This window comes from Anolis sagrei, chromosome 4 (assembly GCF_037176765.1).
Source record: "Anolis sagrei isolate rAnoSag1 chromosome 4, rAnoSag1.mat, whole genome shotgun sequence".
In the NCBI taxonomy this organism is placed as follows: Eukaryota; Metazoa; Chordata; class Lepidosauria; order Squamata; family Dactyloidae; genus Anolis; species Anolis sagrei.
Window position 1 is genome coordinate 241,031,957 of NC_090024.1, and position 19,375 is coordinate 241,051,331.

General features: G+C 43.6%; 1 protein-coding gene across 1 annotated transcript in view; it reads right to left on the reverse strand.

Annotated features, from left to right (window-relative positions):
• RSPO4 (R-spondin 4) overlaps positions 1–15,053 on the reverse strand; it is a 73,422-nt gene extending 58,369 nt beyond the window's left edge. Inside the window, exon 1 of the mRNA XM_060771871.2 lies at positions 13,894–15,053. Coding sequence (XP_060627854.2) covers positions 13,894–13,975 — 82 coding nt within the window. The 5' untranslated portion in view covers positions 13,976–15,053. The remainder of the gene's footprint in view (positions 1–13,893) is intronic.
• Positions 15,054–19,375: the final 4,322 nt, after the last annotated feature.

Consider the following 19,375-nt stretch of genomic DNA (forward strand, 5'->3'; position numbering starts at 1 on the left):
AGGGCCTTCTCTGTGGTGGCCCCTCGGCTATGGAATTCCCTCCCAAGGGAAATCAGATCCGCTCCTTCCCTCCTGACCTTCCGGAAAAAGGCGAAATCCTCGCTGTGGGATCAGGCCTTTGCGGACTAGACCGACGTGATGGTAGAGCAATGGTTTAATGGACTTTGATGGACTCGAATGGACTGTGTGTAGGACGACGATTTAATTTTTACAATTGTTCTAATGTTTTACTGTTTTTATGGTGTTTTTATAATGTTTTATACTGTTTCTATCCAAGATGTATATTTATGTTTTTGTTGTTAGCTGCCCTGAGTCATAGAATCATAAAATTATAGAATCATAGAATCAAAGAGTTGGAAGAGACCTCCTGGGCCATCCAGTCCAACCCCATTCTGCCAAGAAGCAGGAATGTTGCATTCAAAGCACCCCTGACAGATGGCCATCCAGCCTCTGCTTAAAAGCTTCCAAGGAAGGAGCCTCCACCACACTCCGGGGCAGAGAGTTCCACTGCTGAACGGCTCTCACAGTCAGGAAGTTCTTCCTCATGTTCAGATGGAATCTCCTCTCTTGAGTCCCTCTGCAGGGATCGAGATAGGGCGGGATATAAATGTCCAAATTAAATAAATAATAAATATAGGAAAGGAAGAGACCATGAAAATGAACAAAATCTGGCTACCAGTATTAAAAAACCTCTAAAATTACAACAGCAAAACAGCAGAGAGGAAACAACCAGGCACATCTTAACACCTCTCAACAAAAGATTTTCCCAGGCTCAGCCAGGCCTTCAAATGCTAATGAAGGTGGTCAGTTGAAACATTCACACCTAGCTCCAGCAGAGAAGAGCTCTTTGCCCCACCCCAGCCATTCCACAACCCCATTGTCCTATTTCCAACAGAACTCACTACCTCTGAGGATGCTTGCCATAGATGCAGGCGAAACGTCAGGAGAAATGCCTCTAGAACATGGCCCTATAGCCCGAAAAAACCCACAAGAACCTAAATATAGGAAAGCAAAAATAGCACTCTCTCAGCCAAATATGTGGACATGTTTTGGAGCACTTCAGATACTTGAAAAGACAATAAATCCTAGATTTCCATAAGAAGTTGATAGATCAGGCATGGGCAAACTTGGGCCCTCCAAGTGTTTTGGGCTTCAACTCTCACAATTCCTAACAGCCTACCGACAGTAAGAAAAATTGCCTCCATGAATTGGAAAGTGTGTGTGGCATGCAGGCCCAGAAAGCACGCACCTGCCCACAGCGGAGTGCCTCCTCTAGAGTAAGAAACAGGTAAGAAGCCTCCTTAAAGTATGCACCTGCCTGCAGCTGAGCACCTCTCGTCTAGAGTAAAACAGCTTAAGTTCCTTAAATGATAGGAAGCAGAGCCTGGGAAACCCCTCCCCCCCCCCCAAATTGGCCGATAGGAAACAGATCTTTTGGCACCCCAGAGCGAAATATAGGTATCTGCCCTCTTGATTTTGGAGACGCCAAAAAATGGATTGGGGGTGAAAACCAGCGCACGAAACGGGTCAAGATTTACCCAAATGCACAACCCTAGTGGGTTTATTGTCAAAGGTTTTCATGACCAGAATCACTGGGTTGTTGTAGGTTTTTTTTGGGCTATATGGCCATGGTCTAGAGGCATTCTCTCCTGACGTTTCGCCTGCATCTATGGCAAGCTCACTACCTCTGAGGATGCTTGCCATAGATGCAAACCTAATGGGTTTGGTTTTTTTTTATCGTGTCAGGAGTGACTTGAGAAACTGCAAGTCGCTTCTGGTATGAGAGAATTGGCTGTCTGCAAGGACGTTGCCCAGGGGACGCCCGGATGATTTGATGTTTTTATCATCCTTGTGGGAGGCTTCTCTCATGTCCTCACATGAGAAGCTGGAGCTGATAGAGGGAGCTCATCCGTCTCTCACTGGATTCGAACCTGCGACCTGTCGGTGTTCAGTCCTGCCGGCACAGGGGTTTAACCCACTGCGCCACCAGGGTAGAAAAGAGATTGAAAGATTAGCTTAAAGCTAACCTCTGAAAATGTGGCATAAACTCAGAGAACTGGGAAGCCCTGGCCAGTGAACTTTTAACTGGAGGTCATCTGTGATCAATACTGCTGTGGAATTTGAAGAGGCAGGAATAGAGGGCAAAAGGGAAAAATGTATCAAGAGGAAGAAGACACCTCAAGGAAACCCTTGTCAGGAGTGCCTTCCACCTGGAAACCTATGTCACCACTGTGAAAGACCATGTAGATCTGGAATATGTCTCCAGAGTCATTTATGGGCCCACCTCCAAGACTCTACTTCTGGAAGACAATCAGACTCATCCACAAGTGGCAGGACTTAGAATCATAGAATCAAAGAGTTGGAAGAGACCTCATGGGCCATCCAGTCCAACCCCCTGCCAAGAAGCAGGAATATTGCATTCAAATCACCCCTGACAAATGGCCATCCAGTCTCTGCTTAAAAGCTTCCAAAGAAGGAGCCTCCACCACACTCCGGGGCAGAGAGTTCCACTGCTGAACGGCTCTCACAGTCAGGAAGTTCTTCCTCATGTTCAGATGGAATCTCCTCTCTTGTAGTTTGAAGCCATTGTTCCGCGTCCTAGTCTCCAAGGAAGCAGAAAACAAGCTTGCTCCCTCCTACCTGTGGCTTCCTCTCACATATTTATACATGGCTATCATATCTCCTCTCAGCCTTCTCTTCATAGCATCCAGCCATAGCAGTGCCCCACCCGCAGCCAAGCAAAGCTTAGGATGCGGGAGGGCATTTTGAATTACCCCATGAAGGAGGCAGACTTGGTTTGGGCCAGGTAGTTGCTGGCCCATGCATGTGAGGGGGCGGAGCAGAAAGTTGGGTGAGGCTGCTCTGTTCCTCTCTTTCAGTTTCCTTTGGATGGCGTGACCCACCCTCCCTCCCTATGAACAGTGTGAGTATAGACTGGTCACACATGGGCCGGGTAGGAATTTTTCCCCCTCAAGTTTGCATTGGGGGCTTTTTCGCCTACCTCATACTGTTTCAGATGGGTGTTGGCAATTGGCTTTTGGGTGGTGTCATTTAAATAGGTTTCCTTTAGTATTAATAAGTTTCCATGGCATGTTAAAGGTGAAATGGTTATGGTAGGCACCGTGGCACCCCCGCCTTAGGGGGTGAAGGGTGGACTCCCACAAAAGTCCCCAGAAGTTTTCATAAAATGGGGCTGGATTGAGGGTTCTCACTCTTGAAAAACTCTGAGGTTTGGGAGGGAGCGCCCTCATGATGGCCTTCCAACTATGATCGGCCGAGAGGTGCAGACAAAGAATTTTGCTTGGCCCTCAGGATCCTTGGTGCACGCTTGTCCTTGGAGGTGGTCAGAGGAAGTGACACCTGGCCCAGGGACTAGGCTCACTAGGTGGCCATTCAGCCATGAGTTATATGTTGCATTTTTACAGATTTTCCCTCTACAGCTTATTGCAAATTCTTTCAATAAATAGGTCAGAAAATGGCCCTTTAGATCCATTTTCTTGTGTCTGACTCGTTATTTCATGGTGGGGGTTCAATAAACAGAGGATCATACTACATTCTACCTTATAGTTCCACTCGTAGATGCATCTCCTGATGCAGTGGTTCACAACCTGTGATTCATGGCCCACCCATGGTCCACAAGAACTAAAATATGGTCCACGGCCTCACCATTACGGCACCGTTACAACGAGTGACTGGTCTTGCGAAACCCTATTATAGTGCCGAGGCTTATGAAATATGGTTTTCTTTGGGCAAGCCGATGGCGACTACTGGGTGGCATATGTTTTGTATCAGAAACTAGAGCTGATGTGGTTTATCCAATGCAATTTTCTTAATCAGCACCCCAAATAACGAAACTGAATCTAAAGTTGACCAAAAACTGATTCGTAACCCTTTTGGTACTAATGTTGGAGAGTGGTTCCTGGTCAAAGTGGTCCCTGGTCAAAAAAAAAAAAGATTGGGGACCACTGTCCTAATTGCAAGGTCCAAGACATTATTCAGCCAAGGGGACATAAAATACAAAATGCCCCAAAATTGAGAGAAGAATATTTGCCCTCAAATGGTCCTTTTATGCTATCAAATGCCGTATTTTCCAAGACTACTTCCAGTGAGAAATAACCTCAGCACAGAAATAAATCTCTCTGAGAGCAAATTAATAATAATAATAATAATAATAATAATAATAACTTTATTTATACCCCGCCGCCATCTCCCCAAGGGACTTGGAGCGACTTACATGAGGCCAAGCCCAATAGCACATCAAAACGGAAAAGCAATAAACAAAACAATACAATGCAACACAAAATAATATAAATCACATGTAACAATAACACACAGCCCGAAGTCTCCCAAAAACTCTCATATTTTGAGATGAAATGAGCCACAATTCAAAACTGAGCTCAATTAAGTTGAAAGGTCTTCAGAGAAGGAGAAGCAAGATAATGATACTTCTGGAAACTATGGATCTCTTTGAGAACCAACCTAAGGATCTGAGTAGGTTTAGCTTGGATAAGAGAAAGTAAGGATGGGTCATGGTAGCTGTGTTGGAAAGAATGTCACATAGAGGATGGAGCAGATTTGTTCCCTGCTGTTTAAACATTTCAACACAAGACTGATGGGTTCAAATTATGGGGAACATCTTAACTCTAAGGAAGTCCATCATTCTTTGAAGCGCGGCTGACTCTCCATCGTTGGAGGTCTTTAAACAGTGGTTAGATGTGCATCTTACAGTTGTATGAATCATACAAAGGATAAACATGTAAGTTGAACCAACAGCAGAATGGGTTGTTGTAGGGTTTTTTGGGCTATATGGCCATGTTCTAGAGGCATTCTCTCCTGACGTTTCTCCTGCATCTATGGCAAGCATCCTCTGAGGATGCTTGCCATAGATGTAGGGGAAACGTCAGGAGAGAATGCCTCTAGAACATGGCCATATAGCCCAAAAAACCTACAACAACCCAGTGATTCTGGCCATGAAAGCCTCCGAAATTACAATTTTTAAAATGACAATTAAAAGAGAAAAACAACAAAGACAAACAATATATGACATTATGAAAGCCTTCTTTGAGAAGAGAGTTCAGGGCTTGGGAGCAACCACCAAGTAGGCTCTATCCTTACCATTACATGTGCCATTGAAAGAGCAGAGCGAGGAAAGGGTGATGCCAAAACAGGAAAAGACTTATGTCTGTTTTTTCAACCTTGCTAATGCTGCGACCCCTTAATCAAGTTCCTCATGTCGTGGTGACCCCCAACCATAATATTATTTTCGTTGCTACTTCATAAGTGTAATTTTGCTCCTGTTATGAATCAAGATGTAAATATCTGATATGCAGGGTGTATTTTCATTCACTGGACCAAACTTGGCACAAATATCCAATATGCCCAAATTTGAATACTGATAGGGTTTGGGGCAGGGGGATTGGTTTTGTCATTTGGGAGTTGTATTTGCTGGGATTTATAGTTCACCTACAATCAAAGAGCATTCTGAACTCCACTAACGATAGAATTGAACTAAACTTGGCAAACAGAAAATACTGGAAGGGTTTGCTGGGCACTGACCTTGAGTTTTGGAGTTGTAGTTCCAGAGAACAGTGTGGACTCAAATAGTGATGGATCTGCCCGAATATGAACACTGGTGGAGTTTGGAGAAAATAGACCTTGACATTTGGGAGTTGTAGTTGCTGGTATTTATAGTTCACCTACAATCAAAGAGCATTCTGAACTCCACCAATGATAGAATTAAACCAAACATGGCAAACAGAAAGCCCATGACTAACAGAAAATACTGGAAGGGTTTGGTGGGCACTGACCTTGAGTTTTGGAGTTGTAGTTCCAGAGAACAGTGTGGACTCAAATAGTGATGTATCTGGACCAAACTTGGCACAGATACTCAATATGCCTGAATATGAACACTGGTGGAGTTTGGAGAAAATAGATCTTGACATTTGGGAGTTGTAGTTGCTGGGATTTATAGTTCACCTACAATCAAAGAGCATTCTGAACTCCACCAATGATAGAATTGAACCAAACATGGCAAACAGAATGCCCATGACTAACAGAAAATACTGGAAGGATTTGGTGGGCACTGACCTTGAGTTTTGGAGTTGTAGTTCCAGAGAACACTCTGGACTGAAATAGTGATGGATCTGGACCAAACTTGGCACAGATACTCAATATGCCCGAATATGAACACTGGTGGAGTTTGGAGAAAATAGACCTTAACATTTGGGAGTTGTAGTTGCTGGGATTTATAGTTCACCTACAATCAAAGAACATTCTGAATCCCACTGAGAGAATTGGGCCAAACGTCCCATGCAGAACCCCCATGACCAACAGAAAATACGGTGTTTTCTGATAGTCTTTGGCACCCCATCGTGGCACCCCCTCGTGACCTCCCCCCCTCCCAGGGTCCCAAATCCCAGGTTGAGAAACACTGACTTATATGATAAGATACAGCCCACTTGCAGTGTTAGACTTCTAACTGCCCACTTAAAAAATAATGTTATAGTTGTCGAAGGCTTTCATGGCCGGAATCACTGGGTTGTTGTAGGTTTTTTCGGGCTATATGGCCATGGTCTAGAGGCATTTTCTCCTGACGTTTCGCCTGCATCTATGGCAAGCATCCTCAGAGGTAGTGAGGTACTTCTGAGGATGCTTGCCATAGATGCAGGCGAAATGTCAGGAGAAATGCCTCTAGAATATGGCCATATAGCCCGAAAAAACCTACAACAACCCAATGTAATAGTTGGTTCTTTGTGGTTGTGTGCCTTGAAACCATTTTCTTCACGGAAGACCAAGTTCTCTTAGAGTTTGGCCCAATTTCTTATTTGTTTTGTGCCTTTAACTCTGGCATGTGCAAACTTTGGCCCTCCAGGAGTTTTGGACTTCAACTCCCACAATTCCTAACAGCCGATAGGCTATTAGGAATTGTGGGAGTTGAAGTCCAAAACACCTGGAGGGCCAAAGTTTGACCATGGCTGCACTCATTTCCAACTTGTGACAAACCTAAAACAAGCTTCTAGAAGGTTATCTTGGCATGATTTGTTCATAGGTGTGTGTTTGCCATTCCCTTCGTCTGAGGCTGAGAGAATGTGACTTCCTCAAGTTTACCCAGGGGTTTCCATGAATGATGATTTGAAATCTGGTCTCTAGAGTCCAGTACTCAAACCACAACACAACACTGCCTCTTTTTGTCAATACAGATTAAGTATCTCTTATCCAGAATTCCTAAATACTTCAAAATTCAAAATTATCCACAAGGATGGTTTAGATGGAGAAACCTTTGCTTTTCGATTATTCAGTATATGCAAAAAATATTATTATTATTACTATTATCATCAGAGCCCCCGGTGGCGCAGTGGGTTAAAGCATTGAGCTGCTAAGCTTGTTGATTGAAAGGCCGCAGGTTCGATTCCGGGGAGCGGCGTGAGCTTCCGCTGTCAGCCCTAGCTTCTGCCAACCTAGCAGTTCGAAAACATGCAAATGTGAGTAGATCAATAGGTACCGCTCCGGCGGGAAGGTAATGGCGCTCCATGCAGTCATGCCGGCCACATGACCTTGGAGGTGTCTACGGAAACGCTGGCTCTTCGGCTTAGAAATGGAGATGAGCACCACACCCCAGAGTCAGACATGACTGGACTTTATGTCAGGGGACTACCTTTACCTTTACCTACTATTATCATCATCATCATCATCCACTTTTTCTCTGCCAAAGAAGACTCAAAGTGGCTAACATTTTTTATTGTGTCAGAAGCGACTTAAGATAACTGCAAGTTGCTTCTGTTGTGAGAGAAGTGAACTTCTGCAGAGATGTTGCCCAGGGGACACCCAGATGTGTTACCATCTTTGTGGGAGGCTTCTCTCATGTCCCTGCATGGGAAGCTGGAGCTGACAGACTGGAGCTCACTCTGTCTCGTAGACTCGAACCGCTGACTTTCAGGTCAGAAGTTCAGCCAGCACAAGGATTTAATCCACTGCGCCACCGTGGCTCCGGTTAACATTAAAAATAAATAACAATGTATGAAATGGGTTGTTGTACGCCATGGTCTAGAGGCATTTTTCTCCTGACGTTTCGCCTGCATCTATGGCAAGCATCCTCAGAAGTAGTGAGGATGCTTGCCATAGATGCAGGCGAAACGTCAGGAGAAAAATGCCTCTAGACCATGGCCATATAGCCCGAAAAAACCTACAACAACCCAGTGATTCCGGCCATGAAAGCCTTCAACAATACAATTTGTGAATTGCAACCTATATTAAAATAGAATTAAACATAGAAATATTAAAAGTACATCATAAAAACCAATAAAGCACTTGAAACAAACCTATTAGTCTACATAAAACCCATCACCCCTGGCTTGGTCTTATTATTTAAGGTATTGTTACCTTCAGGCTATGCGTATCGGGTGTATATGGAACATAAATGAATTTCCTGTTTATACTTAGATCCCATTTCTAAGGGACATTATTATGGATGTCTGTGCAAATACTTATATATATGTGTGCATGTGTGTGTGTTTATAGCACATACAAAAAACCAAAACACTTCTAGTCCCAAACATTTTAAATAAGAGATACACAACCTCTGCTTATTGCATTTTACCAATTCCCAAAGCCTGTGAAAGTGTCCAATGTAAATATTATGATTACAAACCTTCTATTCAACATTGACTGAATAGTAGTTTCAGCAGGAAAAGTGAGGTTAAGGACAGAGTAAGTTTTAAAATCTAAACACAGGTTGAGCATTCAAAGGGTCTGAAGAACAAACCCTGTGAGGAGCGGCTTCAAGAACTGGGCATATTTAGCCTGCAGAAGAGACGGCAGAGAGGAGACATGAGAAGTGCCATGTATAAATATGTGAGGGGAAATCATAGGGAGGACGGAGCAAGCTTGTTTTCTGCTGCCGTGGAGACTAGGACGCAAGGGAACAATGGCTTCAAACTACAATGATCAAGGGTCTGGAGAACAAGCCCTATGAGGAGCGGCTTAAGGAGCTGGGCATGTTTAGCCTGAAGAAGAGAAGGCTGAGAGGAGATATGATAGCCATGTATAAATATGTGAGAGGAAGCCACAGGGAGGAGGGAGCAAGCTTGTTTTCTGCTTCCTTGGAGACTAGGCTTCAAACTACAAGAGAGGAGATTCCATCTGAACATGAGAAAGAACTTCCTGACTGTGAGAGCCGTTCAGCAGTGGAACTCTCTGCTCCCGAGTGTGGTGGAGGCTTCTTCTTTGGAAGCTTTTAAACAGAGGCTGGATGGCCATCTGTCAGGGGTGATTTGAATGCAATATTCCTGCTTCTTGGCAGAATGGGGTTGGACTGGATGGCCCATGAGGTCTCTTCCAACGCTAGGATTCTATGATTCTACAAGAAAGGAGATTCTACCTGAACATTAGGAAGAACTTCCTGACTGTGAGAGCTGTTCAGCAGTGGAACTCTCTGCCCCAGGGTGTGGTGGAGGCTTCTTCTTTGGAAGCTTTTGAACAGAGGCTGGATGGCAATCTGTTGGGGGTGCTTTGAACGTGATTGTCTTGCTTCTTGACAGAACAGGGTGGTAATGGATGGCCCATGAGGTCTCTTCCAACTCTAGGATTCTATGATTCAAATTAAATATCTGGAATGCTACAAAATCTGACATTACCCAAGTATTCCACAATCCAAGGAAAATAAACCCAATATCCCAAACAGTTCAGGTCCCAAGCATTTCAGACAAGGTATGCTCAACTGTGCAGTGTCAGTTTTTGGAAACAAGGTTATTGTAATCTTATCTATAAACGTTTTATATTTCACATGGTTTGTCTCTCGGTCTCTTTGGGATTGTTTATGGATCACCTCATACTTGTGGAACCACTACTATTTACTTTTCTCAAAGACTAGAGGAGACAATAGTAAAGAATCAGGAAAGAATCCCTTTAACATATGAGAGGTGATCTGGTCGTGATTTCAAGTGGAGTGACAAAACCTGAAGGAAGGAAATAACCATAGGTAGGATCACAGTAACAAGCAAATATGGTGTTCGGCTATGGCTTTGCAAACCAGGATTTGAATATCTGCTTAGCTAATAATAATAATAATAATAATAATAATAATAACAACAACAACAACAACAGGGAACAGGAACAGGAACAGGAACAATGTATTGTCGAAGGCTTTCATGGCCGGAATCACTGGGTTGTTGTAGGTTTTTTCGTGCTATATGGCCATGGTCTAGAGGCATTCTCTCCTGACTTTCGCCTGCATCTATGGCAAGCATCCTCAGAGGTAGTGAGAATGCTTGCCTCACTACCTCTGAGGGTGCTTGCCATAGATGCAGGCGAAACGTCAGGAGAGAATGCCTCTAGACCATGGCCATATAGCACGAAAAAACCTACAACAACCCAACAACAGGAACCTTCTGTGTGACCTTGGGCATGTCACATTCTCTCAGCCGCAAAGGTAAACAAGGCAAACTCCTTTCAAAAATCTTGCCAGGAAAATTTATGATATGTTCACATTTGGGCCTCCGAAAATCAGAAACGACTTGAAGGCGTCCAAAAACAACCTTGCTGTTTTCTAGATTCCTGGATAGACTCCAAATTCCCGAAAGCCTGTAATACTTGGTACACCGTGTCACCAAGTTAGTAACAATAATAACCATCCTCCTACAGTAACATGCTTCACAATTCAGGACTTCCGCTCATTCTTTTAATCATCCTCTAAGCAATTTCTCTTTCGTGCCTGCAAAGTATCACCCCTGCCAAAAAAATAATGTCCCACCCTGGTCATTCCACAGATATATAAACCCTTTTTCCTAGTTCCAACAGACCTCACCACCTCTGAGGATGCTTGCCATAGATGCAGGCGAAACGTCAGAAGAGAATGCCTCCAGAACATTGCCATATAGCCCGAAAAAACCTACAACAACCCAGTGATTCTGGCCATGAAAGCTTTTGACAATACATAAAAAAAAAGGATGGGGGAAAATATATTTGTATATTTGTAAAAACTTAAAAGTCTCCGAATAGTTCCCTTTGTTTAAATCATCCTTGCCCTGTCCAAATTAGAAAGCCTTCAATAGTTGGACTTTGCAACATCTTTTTCCCGATCTCTGTTTGGATGCCTCATTTTGTATCTTTTGGTGAGACATTTGGCTTTTGGTGTCCCACCTGTGCATCTACACTGAAGAATGACTGCAGTCTGACACCAGTTTGATTGCTATGGTTGGATACGGTGGAATCATTGGAGTTGTAGTTTTACAAGGTCTTCAGCCATTTTTGCCAAAGAGGGTTGGTGTCTCACTGAATTCCAGCTCCAACAATGAAATAGCACTGTGCCGTGACAGCTAAAGTGGTCTCAAACTGTGCCGATATAATAGTGTAGATGCACCCTAAGATGGTGCAGCGGGTTAACCCCCTGTGCCGGCAGGACTGAAGACCGACAGGTCACAGGTTCAAATCTGGGGAGAGCGTGGATGAGCTCCCTCTGTCAGCTCCAGCTCCTCATGCGGGGGCATGAGAGAAGCCTCCTACAAGGATGATAAAACATCAAAACATCTGGACGTCCCCTGGGCAACGTCCTTGCAAACGGCCAATTCTCTCACACCAGAAGCGACTTGCAGTCTCTCAAGTCGCTCCTGACAAAACCAAAAAACCCCCAAACAAACCCGAAGATGTTAATTTAAGAAACAGGATGGACGGAGGGCAGTAGATTCAGGGAATGGGAAAAGTCGTGTATCCAAATTCCCACGAGGCTGAAAAGGGATGGCTCAACATACTCATTCCTGCATTTGTTGACAGGTTTTTCAGGAGTCTGCTGTGCAAACATATGTTTGATGTCAGACTAAAAATCAAAAGAGGGAACTAAAATCTCACATCAGAGATGACACTGAGCAGGTACAGGATGGGAAATCACAGCTCTTCTAAACATCTTGTCTGTCTCCAGTGGGGAAGGGGATCTTTTGGACTACAGCTCCCAGAATACTTTTCTATCCTACCTGAGGAAGCTGAAAATTGCTGCCCAAAAGGTATGAAAGTTGTTGCCCAAAAGGTATGAACGGATCAAGAATGGGGATCTACAGTCACCTAGGTATCCACTGTCAAGACACTACATTTGGAAGGCCATCATACTAGGACAACGAGGGATCGCCTAAGTAATAAGTAAGAGATTGCTATGTTATGACTGTTTTCAGCATTAAAAGGCATAAAGGGATTCAGCAACAAGGGTTTGCTCTAGTATGGGCATGGGCAAACTTTGGCCCTCCAGGTGTTTTGGACTTCAACTTCCACAATTCGGCTGTTAGGAATTGTGGGTGTTGAAGTCCAAAACACCTGGAGATCCCAAGTTTGTCAATGCCTCTTCTAATAAGTCTGCCTTAGGGTTACCATAAGGCAGATGTGAAGGCACGCAACAACAAACTCCACTTGTTGGGATGGCTTTAATTCTCCCTTCTCTGTTTACCCTGAGAGCAATGAATGTGTTACGGATACATTTTTGTGTCCTAAATAAGGTTGCAAGTTCAAGAGCTAGGCATGGCTCCTATGATGCAGTTAAGCGTTAAGTATTATCGTACTTATCAACCACAGCTGCTCATAGCTTGCCTTGCAAACACGTACATACACTCAGTATATATTTTCCTGTTTGGAAACCAAGGGTGAAATCTTAGCTAAAGACTTACCTGTTCCCAGATCAAGATGGAAGAAGGAAATGGTTCCTTCTCACTTATGTAAAAAGATGGGATAAGGTAACGGTAAAGGTAAAGGTTTTCCCCTGACATTAAGTCCAGTCGTGTCCGACTCTGGGGGTTGGTGCTCATCTCCATTTCTAAGCGAAAGAGCCAGCATTGTCCGTAGCTGTGGAACTCTTTGGCTGAACTACAAGACCTGCAAAACTACAACACCTATGGTTCTAAAGCAGGCATGGGCAAACTTTGGCCCTCCAGGTATTTTGGACTTCAACTCCCACAATTCCTAACAGCCGAAGCCCTAGTCCAAAACTTGGATCACGATGCTCTCAGTTGGTTCTTCATGGAAGGCCAAGTTCTCTTAGAGTTTGGCCCAACTTCTTATTTGTTTTGTGCCTTTAACTCAGGCATGTGCAAACCGGCTGTTAGGAATTGTGGGAGCTGAAGTCTAAAACACCTGGAGGGCCAAAGTTTGCCAATGGTTGCTCTAGCATGAGCTTTTGCTGATAACCAATCACTTTGGTGCATCTTAATAAGTTGATTGCTATAAACCATTATAACGGTGCTCCATGCAGTCATGCCAGCCACATGACCTTGGAGGTGTCTACAGACAACGCTGGATCTTCGGCTTAGGAATGGAGATGAGCACCACACCCCAGAGTCAGACATGACTGGACTTAATGTCAGGGGACTACCTTTACCTTTACCTATAAACCATTTAACAAGGAAGGAAGATAATAATGAATCAATAGGAAGATTTCTATCTAAATCCTCAGTATAGACCTGGTGTGGGATAAATAAAGGAACCAGCATAGTGTAGTAGTTTGACTATGGTAGTAGTTTGACTATGACTTCCTCAGTTAGCCATGGAAACCGATTGGGTGACTTGCGGGATGTCGGATCTACTCAGCCTCAAAGGAAAGCAAAGGCAAACTTCCCCGAACAAAGTTGCATGCAACAATAACAACTGGAATAATAAACAGAGACATGCACTCAAAACTAGAGACAACATGTGCATTTTGGGAAAGCGTTAAACATCATTTTGGAGGAGTGCATACACCTGGTACTGCAGTTGTGCAAAAGTTGTGAAGTCGGAACAGTAGGGGAAAGGAAGGGGAAAGGGATCAATTCATCTTGGCCTCCCCTATCTTGAAAAAATAGTCATGCAAATCAATGGTTTGCAGGTTTTTTGAGTTATCACATCGAACCCTGACCGAGCGCCTGATAAGTGAGCGACCCATACCTTGTATCTTCCGTCTGTCTTGCGTGAGCATTTCCATGGAGTTGATGAACCACAGTAACAGGAAAAGTACGATCCACTGCATCTGGCCAGGAGTTAAATGGGACAAGGAAAGAATCAGATCCTCCTTTTTGTCTCCGTCCTTGATGCCAAAAGTGAAGGAGAGAGAGTAACCACTGCTCTTGCGAAGAGTTGAGGACACTTTGAAAGAACAGAAGCCCGTCACGACATCCTCAAGGAATGATGTCTTGGCAGAAGACAGTCATAAAAGCTGGGCTCTTCGATGGCGTGGGCATCCAAGGTGAAGCGCCGAGATGTTCAGTCTGTCAGCAGGCCCATGGTGCTGAAGAGGCATTGGTGACACATCCGGCGCACTCCCTTATAAGCAGCAATGACGCGGCCGTCCTCTTCACCTGTCTCAAGGTGACCTCCACATCAAAGGGATGCGCACAAAGAGGCTTGCCAATGGGGTAGACCCCTCTGTGGGCACGGCTGCTCCCCTGATCTCAACATGCCTTCCTCCAGTCCGACTCCTGCCATGGCTAGAAGGAAACCAGGTTCAACGTAAACCCTTCCCAAATTATTGGGGTGGAGTTAGAGGATTAACCGTGTCCCTGCCAACCAGCCGCAGAGAGTCGCCCCTTGCCCTGGTCTTGCTGTGGACAGATTTTCTGGATTAGCCGGACATGAAATGCTCGCCTTTCCTCCAGATCCAAGCTCTGAAAGGGGGAAATTTAATCACCACATGAATGTATTCGACCGCATTCCTTATGACGAACTCTGTGTCTCCTGGCAGGGGGTGAAAGGAGGCCCCCCTTTCTGAACAGAGCAAGAAGCCCAAGAAGTCCCGGCCTCGGCTTTTTTACGGCCAGCCTTGACTAATGCTGCAACTACCAATATCTCTTCTCATTCATTTCCCAGCTACTGACCTGAATGGGTCTTTTCAAGGCTTGAGCCTGGAGCTGCGGGCCGTGTTTCTTCCTCTCTGAGCAAAACGGCACATCCTCCAGTCTTTCAAGTGTGGTCTTGCGTGTTCGTTAGCCGAAGAGCCGAACGCTACGGCTTTCCACAGACACTTGGCACAAGCGAACGCGCTCCATCGCCAGGAAAGAAAATCCAAATGGATTTCAAAGGAGGAGGGAGAAATGAGAAACCAAACCAACAACAAATGTGAGAAAGGGGGAAGAAACAAGAAGAAACCAGCATACGTTTTCTTTCCTTTTCCAAACTGACTATTAGTTAACGCATGATTAAACACTTACCAGCACAAGTAAGTGTTGAGCAGTCATTACTCCTTTATAGAAAACCTTTATAAAAAGCATGATTACAATTGGAAGACAAGGATGCAATTTACATTTTCAAGGAGAACTCAAATCTGTCTATCATCTATCTAGTGGTCATCTTTCTCTTGCTCTCTCTATCTGTCTGTCTGTCTGTTGTCTCTCTCTCTGTCTATCTGTCTATCTATCTATCTATCTATCTATCTATCTATCTATCTATCTATCTATCTATTGGGTTGTTGTAGGTTTTTTCGGGCTTTATGGCCATGTTCTAGAGGCAATTTTTCTCCTGACGTTTCACCTGCATCTATGGCAAGCATCCTCAGAGGTAGTGAGGTCTGTTGGAAGTAGGAAAAATGGGTTTATATATCTGTGGAATGACCAGGGTGAGACAAAGGACTTTTGTCTGCTGGGGCTAGGTGTGAATGTTTCAGCTGATCACCTTGATTAGCATTCAATGGCTTGGAAGTGCCTGGGGGGAATATTTTGTTGAGAGTGATTTTATGTGCCTGTTTGTTTCCCCTCTGTTGTTTTGCTGTTGTAATTTTAGAGTTTTTTAATACTGGTAGCCAGTTTTTGTTCATTTTCATGGTTTCCTCCTTTCTGTTGAAATTGTCCACATGCTTGTGGATTTCAATGACTTCTCTGTGTAGTCTGACATGGTGGTTGTGAGAGTGGTCCAGCACTTCTGTGTTCTCAAATAATATGCTGTGTCCAGGTTGCTTTATCAGGTGCTCTGCTATGGCTGATTTCTCTGGTTGGAGTAGTTTGCAGTGCCTTTCATGTTCCTTATGTTCATGTTCATGTTTCATATGAACATGGCCATATAGCCTGGAAAAACCTACAACAACCCAGTGGTTCTGGCCATGAAAGCCTTCGACAATATCTCTCTCTCTCTGTCTATCTATCTATCTATCTATCTATCTAAGTATGTATCTATCATCTCTCATTTTCTGTATCTCTCTCAATCATTTCTCGATTGATCTATCAATCTAGGTATCTATTAGAGCACTTCTATCCTACATCCAGGATATCAGAACAGCACACAATATAAATGATGGGAAACATTTCCTTTTTAAAATAAGCAAATAATTAGAACCTGTTAAAAGTTAAAAAATCCACTTGAAAAGCAACAGTTTAAGCTGCTTTTAGAAACTGCAGCCATTTAAAGCCATGTACATGTAGATTTTAGGTGCGTAACTCCTCGAAGCTTCAACTATAAACAATTTCTCAAGGATCGGCCAGCGTAACCAGTCACTTTTTAAAAAAGGCCACCAAAAATGGCAAACAGAATGTTCTAATTTCTTTCATTAATATGTAGAAATTCAATGCTTACCAGCTGTCACTCAAGGCACATAGAAACTGAAATGCAGCCGAAAGAAAAGAAAAAACAACAATGCCGGTCTTTGCAACTATCTTTGTTTCATCCTGTTTTTCAAGAGCCCCCAGTAGCACAATTGTGCCAGCAGGACTGAAGACTGACAGGTTGGAGGTTCAAATCCAGGGAGAGCGTGGATGAGCTCCCTCTGTCAGCTCCAGCTCCCCATGTGGTGACATGAGAGAAGCCTCCCATAAATATGGTAAAACATCAAAACATCTGGGCATCCCCTGGGCAATGTCCTTGGAGATGACCAATTCTCTCACACCAGAAGCGACTTGCAGTTTCTCAAGTCACTCCTGACATGAGGGGGGAAAAAATCCCATTTTTCAAAATGTGCTGACTGGGGACACTAAAACTCAGGTGTAATGTCAGCATTCCTTACTAAAATAAAACACCAGATTGAAAAAAGGACTCTTCTTTTCTTTCTGATGCAGTTCACCTTTTGTATGTCTTGTGTGATTGGTGAATCAGAACTTTACACAACTTGGCAACTAATTCCAAATGCATTTTTATTTTTCCCCGTTCTCTCCCTCTCTTCCAGTTCCACACCATCGCTTCTTTAATAATAAAGAAACTTGTTCAACTTTGGATTTTCTTGGTGGCGAAAGAGATATCCTAATCTGGAAGAAATCCATTCCTTTCTAAACACAAACTGTATGAGATGTTCCTGTAATCTGGTTTAAGGGAGGGGGAAAGAAGGACGTGGATCTAAAGATCCTGGATTTAACAAAAAGATCAACATGGATTTGGTACGGGATGGAAGAAATGTTTTAATGAGAAGCATTAAAATCAAATCATTTCTTGTGCTGACCACAGCGGTATGTTTTGGGTAGGTCCTTTAAATGTGTATTCCACTAACAAATTGCTCAGTTCTTTTAGATAGAATGGAAACAACTCTCTAATAAACTGAAAGCTGCAATGAATATAGTCCAACGCGTACTCTGTAAATTCCATATCCAAATCCTGGTATTGTTTGACATCTTTATAAACAACTTGGAGGATGGAATAGAGAGTATACTTATCAAAGTTGCAGATGACACCAAATTAGGAAGGATACTTCATACCCCGGAGGATGAGATCTGGATGCAAAACAGCCTGAATAGATTGGAGAACTGGGTCAAAACACGCAAGATTTCAGCCTGGAGAACTGTAAGGAACTACATGTAGGAGAGAGAACTAAAACACACAAATATAGGATGGTTGGCAGATGTGCGATACATAGGAAATGAATGCCAGGGTTTTATCAGACCACAAGATGAATGTGAGTCAACAGTGTGACAGGCTGGATGGCCATCTGTCAGGGGTGCTTTGAATGCAATATTCCTGCTTCTTGGCAGGGGGTTGGACTGGATGGCCCAGGAGGTCTCTTCCAACTCGTTGATTCTATGATTCTAGGCTGCATTAATAGGAATATAATCTCCAGATCAAGGGAAGTAACATTCCCACTATTTTCAGCTTCGGTGAATATTGTGTCCAATTTTGGGAACCACGGTTCAAGAAAGATATTGACAATTGAATGTGTTCAGAAGGAGGTCACCAAGATGATCAAGGTCTAGAAACCAAACCTTAAGAAGCTGGATATAATAATAATAATAATAATAATAATAATAATAATACTTTATTTGTACCCCGCTACCATCTGCCCAAGGGACTCAGTGTGGCTTTCATGAGGCTGAGCCCACAACACAGCAATAACAAAAGCAAAAACAACAGTAATACAAGCAGTAAATAAAACTCATAACAGAAAATAAGCTATAAACATTAACAATAGCACAACAACATTTAAAAACTTATGGCTGGGCCAAATGTAATGATTAAAATTTTAAAATATGCTGGACATGGCATGTAAAATATGATTAGGGTAGGGTTTTCGGAAAGTGATGGGCGTGCAAACAATCCTAGGTCATTAATAAAGTGCATTTAAGGACAGATTTCAGGGAGTTTCTTCTTCTGGGAAGGCACATTGGAATAACCACCTTTTCAGACTCCTCCTCAAGACTGCCAAAGTTGGGGCATGCTTAATGTCCTTAGGGAGTGAATTCCAGAGACGAGGTGCCACCACTGAGAAGGCCCTCTCCCTTGTCACCACCAGTCGCAACTGCGACAGAGGTGGGAGTGCGAGTAGGGCCTCTCCAGATGATCAGAGAGATCATGTGGGTTCATACACAGAAATACGGTCACGCAGGTAGGCGGGTCCCAAACCGTTTAGGGCTTTGTAGGTAAGAACCTGCACCTTGAATTGGGTCCGGAAAATGAACGGCAGCCAGTGGGGCTCCAAGACAAGAGACATTAGGATAGACACCAGTACTAGCTTAGTATACAGCTTCCCCGCAATCCCTAAAGCTTGGCATACAGAAACTGGGTTTTGTAGGAGTGTGGAGGAAGAGACAGCTTAAGGTGAGCTTGGGTTAAGGCTGTTGTGCCTGTTAGTGGAAGGCAGTTTGCTTGTGTGAGCTGAATGGGTGCTTACTTTCTTGCATGCCATTTACGGTTCTATTGTTCTTCTATTGTCTTCTGCTGTGCCTGGCTCTGTTGGGTTAAGGCTGCTTCTCTTCAAAGAAAAGTGAGAAAATGGTCTGGAAATCATGAACTACTATCAGGAGTGGAGTGGCTTAAAAGAGCTGAGGATATTTATCCTGGAGAAGGGAAGATAAAGAGGGGACGTGAGAGCCATGTTAACATATTTGAGAGGATGCCATGTTGAGAAGGAAGTAAGTTTGTTTCCTCCTGCTCAGAGACAATGGGTGCATCAACACTGTATTTATTTATTTATTTATTTATTTATTTATTTATTTATTGTACTTCTACCCCGCCCTTCTCAACC